The sequence below is a fragment of the Trifolium pratense genome, linkage group LG5 (assembly GCF_020283565.1).
Source record: "Trifolium pratense cultivar HEN17-A07 linkage group LG5, ARS_RC_1.1, whole genome shotgun sequence".
NCBI lineage: Eukaryota > Viridiplantae > Streptophyta > Magnoliopsida > Fabales > Fabaceae > Trifolium > Trifolium pratense.
The window spans coordinates 55060325-55078241 of NC_060063.1; the positions used below are offsets into that span (position 1 = coordinate 55060325).

General features: G+C 33.8%; 5 protein-coding genes across 5 annotated transcripts; 1 reads left to right on the plus strand and 4 right to left on the minus strand.

The window, feature by feature from the left end:
* Positions 1-1693: 1693 nt before the first annotated feature.
* On the minus strand, positions 1694-6556 carry LOC123883289 (glutamate--tRNA ligase, chloroplastic/mitochondrial-like). Its single transcript, XM_045932037.1, has 13 exons — positions 6171-6556; positions 5567-5685; positions 5336-5457; positions 4525-4704; positions 4136-4254; positions 4000-4048; positions 3701-3802; positions 3429-3531; positions 3267-3330; positions 2978-3092; positions 2742-2842; positions 2429-2585; positions 1694-2288 (listed from the first exon to the last, which is right to left on the minus strand). The coding sequence occupies exons 1-13, from the start codon at positions 6410-6412 to the stop codon at positions 2064-2066; spliced, it is 1698 nt and encodes a 565-aa protein (XP_045787993.1). The 5' UTR covers positions 6413-6556; the 3' UTR covers positions 1694-2063.
* A 1388-nt stretch (positions 6557-7944) lies between these two features.
* On the plus strand, positions 7945-8598 carry LOC123886924 (ankyrin repeat-containing protein BDA1-like). Its single transcript, XM_045936195.1, has one exon. The coding sequence runs from the start codon at positions 7945-7947 to the stop codon at positions 8554-8556; it is 612 nt and encodes a 203-aa protein (XP_045792151.1). The 3' UTR covers positions 8557-8598.
* Positions 8599-9105: 507 nt separating this feature from the next.
* LOC123883291 lies at positions 9106-13439 on the minus strand. The gene is made up of 5 exons (XM_045932039.1): positions 13281-13439; positions 13122-13171; positions 10000-10105; positions 9821-9879; positions 9106-9389 (listed from the first exon to the last, which is right to left on the minus strand). Exons 1-5 carry the CDS (start codon positions 13398-13400, stop codon positions 9338-9340), a joined length of 387 nt encoding a protein of 128 aa, XP_045787995.1. The 5' UTR covers positions 13401-13439; the 3' UTR covers positions 9106-9337.
* On the minus strand, positions 10643-12362 carry LOC123883290 (cytochrome b561 and DOMON domain-containing protein At2g04850-like). Its single transcript, XM_045932038.1, has one exon. It carries the CDS (start codon positions 12140-12142, stop codon positions 10937-10939), a length of 1206 nt encoding a protein of 401 aa, XP_045787994.1. The 5' UTR covers positions 12143-12362; the 3' UTR covers positions 10643-10936.
* Positions 13440-14712: 1273 nt separating the features above from the next.
* Positions 14713-17004, minus strand: LOC123883292. Its single transcript, XM_045932040.1, has 4 exons — positions 16768-17004; positions 15625-15751; positions 15438-15510; positions 14713-15216 (listed from the first exon to the last, which is right to left on the minus strand). Exons 1-4 carry the CDS (start codon positions 16793-16795, stop codon positions 14944-14946), a joined length of 501 nt encoding a protein of 166 aa, XP_045787996.1. The 5' UTR covers positions 16796-17004; the 3' UTR covers positions 14713-14943.
* Between the last annotated feature and the right edge of the window lie 913 nt (positions 17005-17917).

The window sequence follows — 17917 nt, forward strand, 5'->3', positions numbered from 1 at the left end:
TCTTGTAATAAAAATAGAGTAACAAATTAGTTGGAATTTCGAACTTGGACATCACATTTTATAAGCAGGGAGTTGAAATTCGAACTCCGTACACTTCACTTATTCACCTTAATAGTGAAATTTCTAATCTTTAGTAATTACCAACAAAAATAAAAAATATTTGTATAGTCTATACCTTGAAAATAAATAGGCATCAATTTGTATCAATAAATAGCATTATTTATATTAGATCTATATAAAAATTGGAGTTCAACAAATAATACGTAACGGTTCTATGTCCACCTAATCAAAATTCAGAGTCGCAACTAATGAAACTTTCCTCATCATCTAACATGATTGATATTACACTATGTCAATCCAATCAATATGATGATGCTCAACAAATACAAGCATAACATGATTGTCGCGCCACAATATAATTCCAATCAACATTTTGAGTCTTCCCAATGCAAGATTGTTTATCAGCAGACATGGTCTACGATTCACAATATTTATCTAACCAATTCACAATATTTATCTAGTCAACAAAATTCTTAAATGAAAGACGATTATAGTGATATATGGCGGTTTATAAACTTAGAGATAAAGATTCATTTGTGAATTATCTTGAAGAAACTCAATTTTACTAGGATTAAACTTTTGGTTGGTTTATTAGATATGAAATACAGGAAATTGTTTTTTTTTTTTTTTGCATAAAACAGATTTTATTATTTGGAACTAATGGATGTTCTGCCGTCGTCCAAGGAAATTGTTGTTTGAATTATTTTCCATGGTTCATTTTCACAATTTAATTTTGGTGTTTTAATTTCTCAACTTTCATATTCGTACTATATTATGCATACTTTCCAACACTTGGGATCAATCATTGGAATAACTAAAACTAGTGTCATTATTATTGATTGTTTTCATTTTGTAGGCGTTATTTTTTTTTTTACAATGGAGTAAGTAAGGATCGAACCAAAGACCTCATACAAATTCTTCACCATTAGACGAAACTTAATGGATTCACTTTGCAGGCGTTATGCCTCTTGCAATTTGGTGTGAATTTTATTTTACCCTCTTGTAATTTTTTTTGTTTTGTTTTACCTCTTGACCATTGATCAGATATATTGACATATGACTATATATTTTGTTTGGGTCAAGTAGTCTAGTGAATATGACTATACATTTTGATGATATGGCAGACCTAATTATTTTTTAAAATCTTTTTTAACTTTTTTTTTTGACTCAAAAACTACTTTTAAATCCACCAAATATTTATAACTTTTTAATAAAACAAAATGTATAGGTGAATTTATAAGTTTTTAAATCTCACTTTCTTCTTAATTAATGATTTTAATTTGTTTTTTGGATATATTTTATTTTTTGTTTTATTATAAATATCCAAGTAGATTTAACAGTAAATATAAAAATAAATAAAAAACAAGTTTGCATACCACATCATTAAAATATACAATCATATAGAAGTTAAAAACAGAGAATCTTTAAACTACAGGGTGACAAACAAATTTTTACTTTTTTTTACAGGAATAAAGCAAACCAAAACTCGCCCTAATGGTGTGGGCAAAACACCTACTTACCCTACAATTTTACTTTATTATATATTTGAATACTTTTTCAGCTGCATGGTTTTATATTTGTACACTTATTTTTTAATTAATTCATTTTTAGCTTTGAATAAAAAAAATTCCCATTCCTCTACCCAAAAAAAAAATTTCCCATTCGTCTATACATACATCCCTTTTTTTACTTGTTTCTTTCTTCATCCCTCATAAAAACATGATGCTAAAGAAGTTATTACATATAAAATAAATTCACTCTTTATAAAAAGGGCAGGTGACCCTCACTCACCTTGATGTTATGATCATTTTTTATCTTCAATTTATATCAAAATTCTAATTAACAAAAAATCTTTATAACAAATGTTTCTCTGACTAAACACCCCTCAGTAAATCACAAAATTAGTTTTCTTTGTTGTAAAAAATCAACAAAAAAAAATAAAAAAGCATGAAAGAAGCCTCTAAATAGAAGTGCAAAACCATAGTGAAGGTGAATTCTCTCAATTAGACAGTAGAAGCAGTCTCCTTCACAGCATGATCTTTGGACAGTGTTTCCCAATTAATTTGTCTAAGCACTTTAAATCTTTCATCAATAGTCACGAAACCAACTTCGGGAGCTATGATACCAGTAGTCCCAGCTTGATAAAGCAATACGACACTAGCTCCTATATCAGGCCCGTGGAGTTTTCCGGTTAGCAGAAGCCGAAGTGGCATGAAGAGTGATTTTCCCTATAACATGGAGACAATAAACATATTTTTCAAGTTATAGTGACATATGCGTCAAAAGAAAAAAGTTATAGTGACATGCGACGACTATATATATATATATATATATATGCATGTATTTTAGATTATCCAATTCAGCTCACCTTGCGCTTAAGTGATTTGCCGAAGCTTTTGACCCAATTTTTCCAGCCAGCTTGGCCTTCTTCGAGTGCACGTACCAGATCACCGCTATCATAGGCAGCCAATAAGCTTGCACAAAACTCTTGAAGATTATCTTGTATGACAGATTCCGCTTCGTGGCTGCAAGCAACATGTCGAAAGATGGCATAATCAATAAAAAGGAGTTGTAGCATCCGTGACTCCGAAATTAGAAAAGTTAAATTTTACAATCAAAGTCTTGCATATCACAATCATTGTAAAGTAGACTATGAGCACAAAGAAGAATATGAACATCACCTTTGTAAAGTGGCATGTAGAGGATAAGAAAGCAAGTTAGAAAGCGCCTTGTCTGCATCAGTTATCAAGTCAATCCCATCTTTAAGTTGTTCGATTGATTCCTGTTATGCAACCATGTATTATCGCTAGGTTATGAGTCCACCGTTACAAGATGTGACAACAGCATACTAAATGAATCACAATGCCTCAGAAAGAAATATGAAACAAAATCAAGAATGCATGCAGTTGGTTCTCACATCAACGAAGGGCCCTTCTGATACCGTGAGCAAGCCAGCTGTCTTCCAGCGCTCTCCGATAAGTTTGGACACCTCCTCTGATGGACGTGCTCTTAAATGTTGACCGTTCATCCACCTAATTAAAAGTTTTAAAGAAAATTACAAGGTCATGAATTATAATTTAATTGTTAAACACTTAAGCTATTAACAGCAAAACTTTGTGAAGGACTTCTAAATCAAATTAACTATAGGATAACCATGAGAAACAACACACAAGATTTATCTATATAAAGCAAAATGAAACACTTACCTTAACTTTGTGGAATCAAATACGGCCCCACTTTTGTTCACACGTTCAATAGTGAATCTTTCAACTGTTTGACATAACAAAAGCATTTTAAAATAAGAAAGTTGTGAAACCATTTTTCCGTTTAGATACAAATTTTCTGAATAGTAAACAGAATTCACTAACCAAGTTTATCAAGGGTGAAAAACTCATTTTCGGTCCCATCGCCCCAACCTAATAATGCAAGGTAATTATTCATTGCCTCAGGTAGGTATCCCATTTCCCTGTACTGCAAGATAGCAGATATTGAAGTTTTAGAACTAATTATCCTTACAATAGAAGAAGCTTTATTAGAATTTACATTATAAAATTTAAAACAAAAAAGAGTCTAGTGACAGTGAGACCTCATAACGAAACTTTACGAATGATGCAATCTAAAAATGGTGAATGAACCTTACCTGACCGACTGATGTTGCTCCATGTCGCTTTGATAATTTACTCCGGTCAGGAGCTAAAATCAAGGAAACGTGTGCAAAATGCGGCATGGGAAATTCTAGTGCCTGTAAACAAATTCATGCACCGATGTAGGAAAAACCAAAATCAGTTCCCAAGATTATTGCATAATACAATAATTCTATTTAATTTGAATTTTAGTTTGGTGTTGGCATGAATTGAAGACAAACTATAGATGATTTAATTCGGATTGGAGGGAACACAGATGCTATAAAGATGATATACTTTATGGTTTGCCCTTTACCTTGTATATTAACGCCTGCCTTAGAGTGTTCGGTAAATGCTCCTCTGCTCTGAAATACAAATATTTTATGGAATAAGATAGCAAAAATATTTCATGAAACAGATTGATTTGATTGAATAAGAAATGAAACCATTACCTAATAACATGGGAAATAGCCATGGTAGCATCATCAACCGTCACACAAAAGTTATAAACCGGCTGACCATTACTTCTCATTATCACAAAATCTCCAAGCGTATCCAAATTCCAACTAACCTTCAAGACACTACCAAAGAATTGTCAACATAATTTGAAAGAAATATTATTCACCATTTGCCAAAGGGATCATAGATATGAAATTATGTAATGAAATACAAAATTTCCAATATATATCAGTTCACTCGGGACATTAAGGCAACACATATTAACACAACTCTAAAAGAAGTGAAGTGTTTCATTTTACTACATAAAGTAGGAAATCATCAATCATACCTTCTACAAAAAAACAAGGAAAAAAATGGAGAAGAGTGGCTGGAAAGAACTCACCTCGCCTCGTATTAAGTCGCTAATTTTCAAACTTCCTTTGGGGACACGAAACCGGAATGTATAAGGAGTTCCTTTTGCTAGCTCTTCTTCCACTTCCTTATCTGTTGCATTGGCCCATTTACCTGTGTATACTGGAGGCAAATTCTTTAGTTTAGCATACTCCTTCATTTTCTCTAGTTCCTGTGTGAAGACAAATAAAATTGACAAGTAACCTTGAGAATATTTCAATCAAAGATATACATCCTCGCAATCTCATATTTATTCGTAAAAGGTGTACACATTCCAAAAATAAGAAACCTCGGTGACGGTGAAAATCAATTTTTCCATAAATTGAACTAAAATAATTGTAATGGAAGCAAAATAAACTACGAGTAACAGGTATTTGGTTTTTATATTGGACCTAACTCATCCTCACAAAACCAGCTTGTAAGGTGAGGGTGTCACTCTTAATAAACTCATTTCAGACGTTATCTTTATCCTATGTGGGACTTCAGTTGTTCCCAATAACAGGTTAGGGACAAAGCAGTAACTAGTAAGTCCAACCGATCAAATATATTGAAAAAGAACAGGACACGTAATAATACAAAACATAAACACCAATGCGATCATTACAAATCACGTTGAATGCCTAAAGAAGGAAAATAACTGCCACATAAAAGACAATTCAAACTTCAAAGCATATGGGCAAGTTACCACTTCAAATCTAAATATAACATGTTCAGATTACGTAAAACACATCAAACATGTATACATGACATGACAACAAAGGTTTCATTACAAGTTTGAGGATTGTTGTGGAGATTGAAAATACCTCATTAGAACAGAAGCAGCGATAAACTTGACCGGAATGAAGGAGTTTCTCAGCATATTCTTTGTACAAAGAATTCCTCTCGGATTGCCTATAAGGACCATAATCGCCACCAACACCAGGCCCTAACAAATTCACAACCACGTCACTCAATCATCAACTAAAACTAATACCACCTAACTAAAACACATGCAAAACACAACAACAATAACAAAAAATGCATAATCTTCTTACCTTCATCCCAATCAAGGCCAAGCCAAGTAAGATCTCGAAGCACCGCCTCCTCAGATTCTCTTGTAGACCTCTCCAAATCAGTATCCTCAATTCTCAACACAAATTTCCCACCTTTCGACCTAACAAAATAATCCCACAACATAAAATATCAAAACCAGCCAAACTCAGAATCAAATTTTGATTTTTTTTTTTAAACTTGAAAAGAACCTAAAATATCAAAACTATTATGAAGCACAAACACAGACACGACATGGACAGCAACACATCCGCACCAATAATAATTTGAGAAAATGACATAACATAATTCAGTGTAATCAAATATGTTTCGTCAAGTCAGCCATGTCCGACACTGAGACACACCTAATTCGAGGAGTGTTTGTGCTTCATAGAAACTATAACATACAAAACCCAGAACACACATAATCGAAACAAGCCAAACCCAGAATAAAAAATCCAAACCCCACGACATAAAAATTCAAAACAAGCCAAACCCAGAATTCAAAATTGAAACCCCAGATCATAAAACATGAAAAAAATCAAAACCCAGAAATAAAAATTGAATTTTTATAATATAAAAAGGAAAAAGAAAACAAGGGTGTCTGACCTAGCAAACAAATAATTGAAGAGGGCAGTTCTGGCACCACCAACATGAAGGTTACCAGTAGGAGAAGGAGCAAAACGAACACGAACAGGAAGTGATTGTTGTGAAAGAACATTGACAGAGAATTTACGTCGGAAGGATAAGATTCGTGAAGTGTAAGAATATGATTGATGAAGAAATTGAAAAGGGAAAGATGGTGTAGCAACCTTTGTCCATGGCCTGCTACTATTCAACACTGCCATCATTGCCTTCTCTAGCTTCGACTCACAGAACAGAACACTCCTCAGTTGAAGAAAAAAAAGAAGATAATTGATTTTGTCTTATGCGGTTTTTGTTGTTTTCTGTGAAGAACGAAATGGTGCTTTCTTACAAAGTTATATAAAGTGGATCATTGGATATCTTAGACATTAGGTTAACTAATTAATGATTTTTTCTCTCCCCACCCCCCGTGTTTCTTTTATCCCCCTGAGTTTCCAATTTTGCCCTTGAAAAAACTTCGGTTCGTAGAAACCGAAGTTTTTTTTTGCCTTGAAAACAAATTTCGGTTTCTAAAAACCGAAATTTACTCTGAATTTGCACTAGAAAAAATTCGGTTTCTGCGAACCGAATTTTTCACAAGGGCAAAATTGGAATATTGGGGGGTATAAAAGAAACACGGGGGGCCCGAAGAGAAAACATCCTAATTAATAGTATGTGAAATAAGGAAATAATTTGTCATTGTTGGATCAAAAATTGATGTGAAATATGTTAATCAAAATTTGACCAATTACTAAATTGATACCGTAGGTGATACAAGAGATAGATATTTGAGTTTATTTTATAATAGTTTCTGATGTTTATTAAAAAATACTCCCTCCGATCCTTATTATAAGAGAATGTTTGCTTTTTAGATTCATACAATGTTTGATTGTGTAACGTATTAAGTAAGGCTTTACAATTTCTGATGACGCCATCTATTACTGATTTGCAATCTAGTTCGACGGTTATTCGTTGGACATTTAACTCCTGTAGACTTTGTATAGTCCAATATTGCTTTAGCCTCTTCGGGTGAAAATTTAACTCCCTTGCTCTTATAAGTCGGTTTTGTAGGGTTGAGTTAGACTCAACTTTCAATTCTAAGATGGTAACAGAGTCCCTCCAAAATTTATTGGGCCAATTGATATCAGATTTTCGCAATCAGACTACCCACCATTTATATCCACGCACCAAGCCTAATAAACTGATTTTGTAGGATTGAGTTAAGTTACGCTCCTAATTCTAAGAGTTTCAATGGGGTTAGTGTGTATCCTCAAATTGCAAAATGCTGATAATGTGATGCTGATATATAGACACTTTCTACATATAGCTAGGGACATAATCTTTAAAAAAATTTAACTTAACATTTTTGTTTTCAAATGTCATACTGATGTTCTCCAGTAGTTCAATGATTTCAAATCATTGATTTTGTTCTTCATATATAATATGCATTTATCAGTGTTTTCATTACGGACAAAACTAACTAGGCACTAGCTAAGTATTCTTTTCATTTTCTTCGTTATTGTATAGGTTTGGAAACATAAATGCAAAAGTGTGACATTAAATGAGTTTATATTTCATTATAGACATAAAGTTTCTACTTTTTGGGTTGGTCCTTCAGGTTTTAGTGTCTGGTCTCAATAACTTTTGTTGTCAAACAAAAAGTGTGTATGTGTGGATATCAAAGTCTTGGCACTTAAGTAACTGAGAGCCTATCTTGAATGAAAAAAGTTGCAGAGAACCTATCTTGAATACTTTAAACATGAACAAAAATAATACGGTGCAGCTGAAAGCCGCAGCTGAAGTGGGTAATATAGATTTCTTCTATGCAGTAATTCAGGACGATCCATACATTTTGGAGTGTATGGATTCGATACCATTTGTTGAAACTCCTTTACATGTTGCTGCATTTAAGGGTCATCTCAAGTTTGCCACTGAAATTATGATGTTGAAACCTTCATTTGCTTTGAAGCTAAATCAGCAAGGATTCAGCCCGATTCATCTTGCTATGCAAAATGATCAAACGATGATGGTGTATCGCTTTGTCAACCTCAATAAAGACCTTGTTAAAGTTAGAGGGAGGGAAGGCATGACTCCACTTCATTTTGCAAGTCAAATTGGCGAGGTTGATCTTTTAGCTGAATTTCTCTTTTTGTGTCTGGAATCCATTGAGTACTTGACTGTGAGACGCGAAACTGCACTGCATATTGCTATTAAGAATCAACAATATGAGGCAATACTTATTATGACTCAAGGAGGTGTTTTCATGTTTGAATATGTTTTCCTTTTTGGTATCAACTATAGCAATACTTATTATGACTCCAAGGAGGGCAGTAGGCAAAGTGTTTGTTCCGGTGGTTTGGTTTTCCATTAGTTATTTATATTCTATGCGGATAATATCGCCAACACGTTTGAATGACATTATTGTTTTAATCGTCTCATTTTCAATTTTATCTTTTGTGTGGACTTTTTATAGTATCTACTTCAGTGGCAACACAATGAAAAAAAAAAATTGAATAATTAGGAGGTTTAGCTAAGAGTGTTGGTTGGAGCAGTGCTTATATGGCGGAGCTTTGTGGCGTATATGAGGGGTTATGTTATGTTGGAAGATTGAGGTTTCAAGTTGTTGAGATTGATGTTGATTTCAAGGTTAATGTTTAATTTTTATTAGCCTTTTCAAGTAGCAGAGTAGTTAATTGCTCTGAACAAGGATACTTGATAAATTGTATCAACTCATGTTGATTGGTGATATGTTACTATGGTAGAATTACAAGATGTATGGTATTCTTTTATTTATCCAAAGTTTGTTGTTGAGGGAAAACCAAAGGGTCAAAAACCACTGTTTATTTTTTGGTTAATCTAGCATGAAAAATTACTACTAATGCGAGGGAAATTTTTTACTGCATTATCATCTTTGAGAGACTAAGCTATATATTATTGCTGCATTAAATTCATAGCAAAAAATGTACAAGGGACAAAGCAACTTGTATAATACCATATCTCAGTCTTAAGGGTACAAAACTAAGACATTCTTCTAGCATATACTGGATTTCCAAGAACATATATTTGAATCTCCTTAATTTAATCTAAATAAAATTGATGAGGGCACATATATTCGCTGAAACCTCGCCTTCAATTCAGAAATTTTGCATTGATTAGTGGCCAAAGGCACCCTTAACACCCTCTAGGCTCTCTCCCAAGGACAACCTGCAAAGTAAACACATAAAATATGCTTGAAATAAAAGCTACATCTACACATGTCAATGCCATGTTGCTGAATGATTTATAGATGCAATCATCTGTAGTCCGTACGAGAAGAATGACTGATACAAATCTAGCCATGTCAATGCAACTCATTGCAATATAAACTAACCAAACATACATATGCTCTAAGAAACATTACTAGAGTTTTGTTGTGGTTATGCAGAAGTTGAGGACTCTAAAGTCACTATTCAAATTTTTAACACAAGACAGCAATCATAAATCTGTAGTAACTTAGAACAACCTAACCATCAGGTAGGTGTCAAGTTACAGTTGATTGGTGGTTTAGTTGATTCGGAAGCCACTCATAGCTATGTAATGAACAAATGCGCTAAAACTTCAATGAAAATTCTGAGCATCAAGTTTCAGCAACATACTTATGCATACAGTATTTGTATTCTTGGCTCCGAATGAAGTCCTTTTCACCCTCTTCAAGCTACAGCGAAAAAATTAAATTATGTTGAGGTATCAGTATCTATAAAAAGTAAGAACAATTAAAACAAAACTATTAATTTGAATCCCATAAAGAAGGATGTGGGACAAAAAGTTTGCTCACCGGATCACTCTCGTAGATGAGTTCGTAACAAGATGGTGAGAGGCATCGCAGAGCACAATTCTCCCTTGCTATCATCGATGTTTTGCATTGCGAACCCCACAATCCACTATCAACAAAAAGATTACAAATGTGCATACCAATTGTTAGAACATCAAATCTGGCTCTAAAGAAAACAGATAAATAAGACACTCTGCTAGTTTATATTGAATTTCCAAGAATACATTTGAATATCCTTAAGTTAATCTAAAGCATTCAGCTCCACTTGCTACGCTCGAGTGTCTATCCACTTAACAGTGAATATGAGCTATCTTCATAAAAAATTACCAAATATTACAAATTAAATTTTCAAGCGGAGAATAAAACACCAGACTCAGAAATATGACAACCAAGTGCAAATGCCAAGAACAACATAGCATTGAACCAGAAACAAACATAGTTGACTTATAATGGTGGAAAATAGGTTAATAGCAAATCTGTGATTTTGTATCAACAACAGTTGTCAAACATCAAATACATTAACAACCCAACTAAATTTTAAATCAAAGAATTAAGAAGAGCCCAAACCCAGAAATAGTGAATCCAAGTGCACCTGTCTATAAAAGCATAACTCTGAACTGGAAGTAAATGTGTTTCAGTTCAACTATAATGATAAATGGGTTAATAATTAACAAAATCGAGTAAATATACAATTTGGTCCCTCAAAGATATTACTTGCTTTTTTCCACAGATTTTCATCTATACAACTTTGATCCCAAAACTCTCCACTTTCTAACAAACTCACCTTATAAAAGAAACTTTGGGGACTAAAATAACACAAGCAACATTTCTCAGCACCAAATTAAAAGATTTACTCTTAAAAAAAAGTGGAGCTACATCAATATATTCTCTTCCACAAATTTTCAGCTGAAAAGCACGGATGTAATGTATGTATTCTCTCTCAAGTGTGGATGCCACTACTCCCTTTGTCAGAAGTTCCGATAAGTCCCTCTCTCCTCATCTTCTCTTCCTTAGATTTCCTACAGAACAAAACCCAAGAGTTCACCTCCAAAGCTATGGAAATACCAATTAGAGTAGCAAGTCCCAAACAGTAACTCAACTTGGCATAGGACCTGCTTACTCCCATCACCTCAAACCCCTGAAACACATTCACAAACCCAAGCACCACACAAGAGTACCCAACAAAGTGGTGGTACGATTTCCAATACTTCCTAAACTTGTTCCTAGCGTTTGGCCTAAACAACAATGCCAAAGTTTGCAAAGCTCCGAGACAAAACACAGCAATTCCGAGCTTCCTGTGGAGTCCGTACTCCACTCCAGGAGACAGTTCCCCAAGGCGAATGCCAATGGCGAACCCCACAGTTCCAAGAATGAAAGCAAACAATTGTATTCCTGCATGAGCATAGAACCATGCAGGACCTAGTGCTTGAATGTGCCTAAAGTAACGTGCAGTTATCGCTCCCATTGGCAAGAGAATACCCCATGAGATGGCATTCAACGTGCCATGAATCACTCTCAGCATTGTGAGGTCTGTGTGTTGAGGAGCAAATGAACCTGAAAGTACATCAAAGGTGGCAATGGAAGAGAGATCGGTTGACGTGGTTGGATGAATGGTAGGTGAGTAGCCTTGAACATAAAGTCCTCGGTTCCAAACAAGGTGGATTTTGGTTTTGTTTGATTCTAGTTTGATTGTGGCATAGATTTGGATGGGAGCACCATTGTGTATGGTGGCCATTTTGCCACCATACATAGCTGCAGTAGAAGAGAGGAGACGGATATCAAGGGGTCGAGAGAGTAGTGGAGATTTTTGGAGCTTCACAGTGGGGTCTAAGATGTAAGGGAGTAGCACTATTTGGCCTGAGTTTGGATCGGAAAAGGCTATTAAAGCACGAGTTCCTGTCATCTCTGATGAAGTGGGGTTGATGCCCCATCCAACCCACCCGGAAGGTGAAATGAAGGTTCCAAAGAAGACTAGCTCTAAGGTGGAGTTATGAGGGTAGAAAGTCCATGCTATGGAGGCTTGTTGGGTGGGAAGATTCATACATTTTTGGAAGGTTTTTGTGGACGTTTCTGTAGTGCAATGAGATGAAAAACCAATGTGGGGAAGGCAACACAGAGAGAGGAGGAAGACATAAACAATAAACATAATTGTGCTATGGTAAAGAGAAAATTGCAGTAGTGGGTGGTTTATGTGGTTTGCTAGAGCTTTATCTTTATGTAAATGATTTGTGTTTTGTTATGATGTCTTCAGAGGAAGAGTGTAATGTAATGTAACATTTCATTATGATTTTTGAGGACATTAGTGAATTTAGTTTAAGCTTAACTTTGAAGGAAAGCTATATAATATAATAATCTATGCGTTTGGTGGATACACACAGTCAGAAATATACTACTCTTTCCTCTGAAGACATATAACCATCATTTCAAATAAAAAAATACTTTTTTTCTTCGAAATATACCCCTTATTAATACTACGAGAAAAAGGAATATGCACCAGAAATATACTTAAGTATAAGGAAAAAAAAAAGTTTTCTACATATAACCATCATTTCAAATAAAAAAATACTTTTTTTCTTCGAAATATACCCCTTATTAATACTACGAGAAAAAGGAATATGCATCGACAGTGTAAGATAATTTTACAATGTCAACCAATAACAACCATGTGTTCCACCACATCACCCTAATTTCTTGATATGACGTGGCAAATTGATAATTTTACAATGTCAACCAATAACAACCATGTTTTTACACTGTCAGTGCATCTTCATTAAACTCTTATCACAATCATCTATGTGTGACTCTAAAGATAAAAATCAAGCATCTTTAATTGTACAGGGTTATGATTAACACACATATTACACAGTCTGTGTATATTAATTAAATTATTTCAATTTTTGGTCAATTAGCCTAGTGGTCAGAGTTTCACCCTTAAATTAAATAAGTGGGGAATTTCGGGTTTGAACTCCGCCCTGCATATTGCAATGTCGCTACAAACTGAGTTATGTCCACACGGACTATATGAATTAAATTCTTATATACAAAAAAAGTTGTAATAAGTGACAGTAATTTACAATGTAATTTATGAAAAAGTGGAGAATGGAAAAAAAAATAAAAAATAATACCTGTCAATATCAGTATAACATTGAAGCTTGTTATTCCTAACTTGAACATCCTGCAAAAATAGAAAAAACCCAGAAATGAAAATCCAAAAGGGTATAAGAAAGTGAAATCAAAATGGAAAATTTGTGAGGGAGAAGATGTATCTATGTATGTATACATACAGTGATTGGGTGAATAGATTTGGCAGGAAGTGGTGAGAAACAGAAGATGAAAATTAGGAGAAGAGATATGAATTGTGAATTTCGATTTTGAGGTGAAATTGGTGTTGCAACTATCTTCATTGTGAATGAATGAATATTCTTAAATTCAAGTTTGATGCGTTTGAATCAAAGTGAAGATGGCTATTACGGTGGATATTATACATGTTCATAAATTCATAAAAAATATATGAAATGTTTTTAGAATTTTATATCAGGTTTTAATATTTTTCTTTTAAATGTGTAAAAAATGAGCGTATTAAAAATGGAGTTTTTTAATTTTTTAATTTTTCAGTTCTTAGAAAAATGCGGATCAAATAATTAAGAGTTCGTCTACGAGGTAAGTAAAATTTAACAAAAGTGGTGGAAGGAATGAACTCGGGTTAGCCTGACCATGAATGGTTTTCATCAGAAATTAAACTCGAATTCTTCCGAATAATTCGTATAAAGGAGTTCACTAAACCATTAAATTCAATTTCTTTGCATCTTTTTTATTGCTATCTAAATTCTAAAATATGTTTTGTTTTGACTAAATCTAAAATGTTTTATTTGTCATAGGATTTTATAGTTTAAAAGATCAAACTTTTTGTATTTTCTCTAAATGCAACATATAGATATTTTAAGAATTTAAGATATTGACATCTGTCAACAAATACATTACCATATATCCGTCAAAGATCGAATACTAAATTAAATGATTAAAAAACCAGAACATCTATCGTTTGTTTCGCACTATGTTGATAAAAGATTATTTCACAGAATCACCTTCTTCATCCCCTAAAAAAGCACTTAAGTTACAACATCTCAACCTTCACCCACATCTTATCAACCACCTTTTACCTCATCATTGTTCCTCATGTTGATGCCCTTCTTCCTAACACTGAGACCACTTCAGATGTACTCTTTTCTTTATTCTTACTCATTGCAACAGCCAAGGACCACAGAGAAGTACATTTAACTTCTCCTTAGGAATCTAAACCAAAAATTGTTTTCTTTAATTTCCAACACTGGCTACCAAACTTGACTCATACCTTTGCATCAAGTGCATAACCAACTAATAATTTGACCTTTTTTCTTCTTTCTATAACTTACTTCTGGAAACGACTAAGACAAAGAGTTCAACATTTTATACTGGATTTTAGTACTGTTTTGGTGTTCAGACGCAATTGGATTCAAAGGTTGCATGAATACGAAGTTGAATGTTAGTATGGAAATAAAGAAATATGAAGAAGATGGCTTGTTCACAAGGAATGAACTTGGAAGATAAGTAAAGAACAAATCATGCCAAATTGAAGAACGTCTTCCTAAGCGACGATTTTGAGTCCTCGTTACTTGGCACTTTCTGTCACAAGCTTCAATGATTTACTTGGCAATTAGTTATTGCACATAATCATCATCATCATCATCATCATCATTATTTTGTCATGAACTTTTATATCATCACATGCATAACATATGACAGAAATAAAGAGTAAATATTCTGTTCAAAATACCAAACACAACCATTGTTATTTATGACAGCAATTTTGTATCTAATGCAATCAGTGGCAATACTATGTACAATCAGGATAATAATAATTCTATGATTCTGCTTATGAGAAATGATGAACAATGATGGTACTGCTACTCAGATTGTAGATTCATCTTGTATCTTTTGGAACCACACAACTGCAAGGGTAACAAGGGATGCATAAATTGCATTTGGTAGCTTTTGCACCACTTTTCCAACACCAGGGACACCTTCGGTAGCTCTTTTTGTCGCCATTGCAACAGACGGCGCTACAACTAGAGTGATGATAAGTTTTTGACTAACAACAGTGAATGTATCAGCTGTGATTTTCTGCATGAAATCAACAAATTCTTCATGATCAATTGCTCCATCCAAGTTCATATCACATTCCTGCACATAAACATTACTAAATTCAAATATGCCGACAAGTATAATAGAATTATAAACAAGTCGTGCTTCGGAGAAAAGATGAAAAAAATGGATGTAGTGCATTATAAGGATATGATACAAAGTTGAGCATCCCAGCATAGATTCGTTTCCACGCCATAAAATTTTCAGATTCATAAACAAACAAGTAAATAGTTTTGTCTCAGTATGACACAATGGAATACCTGCATGATTTGTCTGACAGTTTCTTTTGACGGAGGATCGAAATGGGGACCAGGAATAATCTTGTTGATATCACTGTATCATAGAAACAGATCAATATTAGAAGAGTTTATACAAATTTATTCATTACTCAGAAGAACATCGACTAAGCTAAAATGATTAATATAACTTACAAAGCAGGCTACTTACTTGTAAACAAGTAAAACAGCAATATACAGATCTTCAAAACTCAAATATTCTGTTTTAATTTGATTCCTTACTTTCTGAAAAACTCGATCTGTTATCTTCCTAACTTGCGTTTTCCTCCATTCTTCACCTGCATTAAATATCGAGGCATAAAAAATGCATCATTATCATTCAATCCATATTCCTCAAGTTCATGCAGAACAAAATACTACAAGTAGCAATTTTGTTTTAACCATCGTTGAAATGAATTTACCAATTATGCTGAACAGGATCTTTAATAATTTAAGGGTAAGTTTAAATGTCTTTTGGAAGATCTAGAAAATATATGAACTGATTTTTCCTGTCCTGCCTGAATTAAAAGATTTTGGAAGATCTAGGAAGTATATGATATTGATGGTACTCTCTGGCCTTTTGTAACATCCTAGACTGCTTTTAAGTATTGCGATCATCTCCACAAACCAACACGAGTACTTTCAGTGTGCTTTGTCCTCACTCATACATTTTATGGGAATTTCCCAGAAGGTCATCCATCCAAAGAGTACTCAAGTCGAGCACGCTTATCTCTGGAGTTCTTATGGTATGGTCTACCAAAAAGAAGATGTGTCTTGTTAGTATAGGGAGTACAAATCAATTCTTATAAGACTTAATACTTGTATAGTCCATACTTGTACGACCTTAAGATCCCTCTCATTTATGTGTCCTCCTTGTCTAGAAGCTGTCAGAAACCGCTCAATGTCTAGGTCATGTGCACCGGTGATCACTTCCCGCCGTTGTTATACCGGCTACTCTAATCGAAAAATTTCTTTATAAGAAAAAAAGGAACTCCAAGCTTAATTTCCAGTGGAAATCAAACTTGAGTTGAGTAGTTTTTTTTAACACAAGCTATATATATCAATACAATACAATCCAATTTGCTTAATTCCATGATAAATTAGATTAGATACACTAACAATCAAGGGTTAAATTGAATAAAACTCCAGTAAAAAAGTGTTGTAAAACACTCACACAACCATAGAGACATAGATAGGAGGGTATATAAGAAATTTGAAAATCTGAAAAATTCAATAAATTTCCATAAAGTGACAAATCTATTATCCATATATAAAATTAGAAATTCCAAAAGATGAGATATAAAATTAGAAATACCTTGAAACTTGTTTAAGATTTGTCCCATGATGATAATAATACGGAATGAATGAAAATTGTTGACTGTGTTTGTGTTTCAAGTTTGGAAGTGGAGTGAAGATTGAGAATTGTATTATTGATAAATAATGAAAGAATGAAAATCAACGCTACACTTTTTTTGGATTTGGATTTGGATTTGGCTTCCCAATCACAATCACATGATGATATATGCTATGCTTGCATTACTCATTTTTTACTCTTTTACTTTTTCAACGCAAGACACGCGCATCTTGTACCATTTTCTCTTTTTTTTTTTCTTCCCCACCATAGCACCGGCCAGGAAGCACCGACACTTCTCAGATTAGGCATGTCCGCGTTGGTATCCGTGTCCGACCCCGACACCGACACTTTTGATTATACTAAATTGTCATTTTTCCAAATTTTTATCGGTGTCAACGTGTCAGTGTCTGTGTCGTGTCCGGTGTCCGTGTATGTGTCCGTGCTTCATAGGTACCCGGTCTATTGTGTCCACTGGACCGCCTAATTTAATTCATGAATCAATTCGGTTTCGACCTCTTCTTGATCACAGTTTCTTTTTGGGTACATAAGCAAACATTTTTCATTTTAATTATTCTTTGGAGAATTTTACAACATTTTAACAATTTATAATTTTTTTATTTTAATTGTAATCAACCACCACCGATATTAAAACCAACACTCTAAATGCGTATTACGAAAGTTACTGATTTTGATCTAGTAGTGAGAGAGTTTTGGATAGTATGACAGAGGTCATGAGTTCGATCAAGAGCTGTCAAAGAAAAATTACAAAACCGACAAACCCAAACAAAGTAAAAGAGTTAAAAATCCAAAAGTTAAAACGCATGGTCGAAATCTTTGAACTTCACCTTGAACCGACACTAAACATGTAATTTAATTTGAAATACCATTGAACCTGCATCAAAAGTAATAACACTACAAATTTAATATATTAGTTTATCACTTTATCCGCTATATCAACTAACTCATCCACTATCGGCTGTAAACTCATAAACTATCGGTTAGTTTATCATCAGCTATCTACTATTTTTTACCAAGTAGTTCCTAAGTAAGTAAAAATTATGAAGCTTTACACTACAAACTCATCCACTATGTTGTATATCCTCAAATGAGC

What these genes read in the sequence shown, in the direction of transcription:
- LOC123883289 (XM_045932037.1), bottom strand. Translation starts at nt 6,412, where the DNA reads ATGATGGCAGTGTTGAATAGTAGCAGGCCATGGACAAAGGTTGCTACA. An exon ending in GCTGCTTCTGTTCTAATGAG is followed by an intron (nt 4,705 to 5,335) that starts GTATTTTCAATC and finishes GTCTTCACACAG; the next exon opens with GAACTAGAGAAAATGAAGGA. An exon ending in CAGAAGGGCCCTTCGTTGAT is followed by an intron (nt 2,843 to 2,977) that starts GTGAGAACCAAC and finishes GTTGCATAACAG; the next exon opens with GAATCAATCGAACAACTTAA.
- LOC123886924 (XM_045936195.1), top strand. Translation starts at nt 7,945, where the DNA reads ATGAACAAAAATAATACGGTGCAGCTGAAAGCCGCAGCTGAAGTGGGT.
- LOC123883290 (XM_045932038.1), bottom strand. Translation starts at nt 12,142, where the DNA reads ATGTTTATTGTTTATGTCTTCCTCCTCTCTCTGTGTTGCCTTCCCCAC.
- LOC123883291 (XM_045932039.1), bottom strand. Translation starts at nt 13,400, where the DNA reads ATGAAGATAGTTGCAACACCAATTTCACCTCAAAATCGAAATTCACAA. An exon ending in AATCTATTCACCCAATCACT is followed by an intron (nt 13,172 to 13,280) that starts GTATGTATACAT and finishes CTATTTTTGCAG; the next exon opens with GATGTTCAAGTTAGGAATAA. An exon ending in TCATCTACGAGAGTGATCCG is followed by an intron (nt 9,880 to 9,999) that starts GTGAGCAAACTT and finishes TTTTCGCTGTAG; the next exon opens with CTTGAAGAGGGTGAAAAGGA.
- LOC123883292 (XM_045932040.1), bottom strand. Translation starts at nt 16,795, where the DNA reads ATGGGACAAATCTTAAACAAGTTTCAAG. An exon ending in AATCTTAAACAAGTTTCAAG is followed by an intron (nt 15,752 to 16,767) that starts GTATTTCTAATT and finishes TATTTAATGCAG; the next exon opens with GTGAAGAATGGAGGAAAACG. An exon ending in CTGTCAGACAAATCATGCAG is followed by an intron (nt 15,217 to 15,437) that starts GTATTCCATTGT and finishes GTTTATGTGCAG; the next exon opens with GAATGTGATATGAACTTGGA.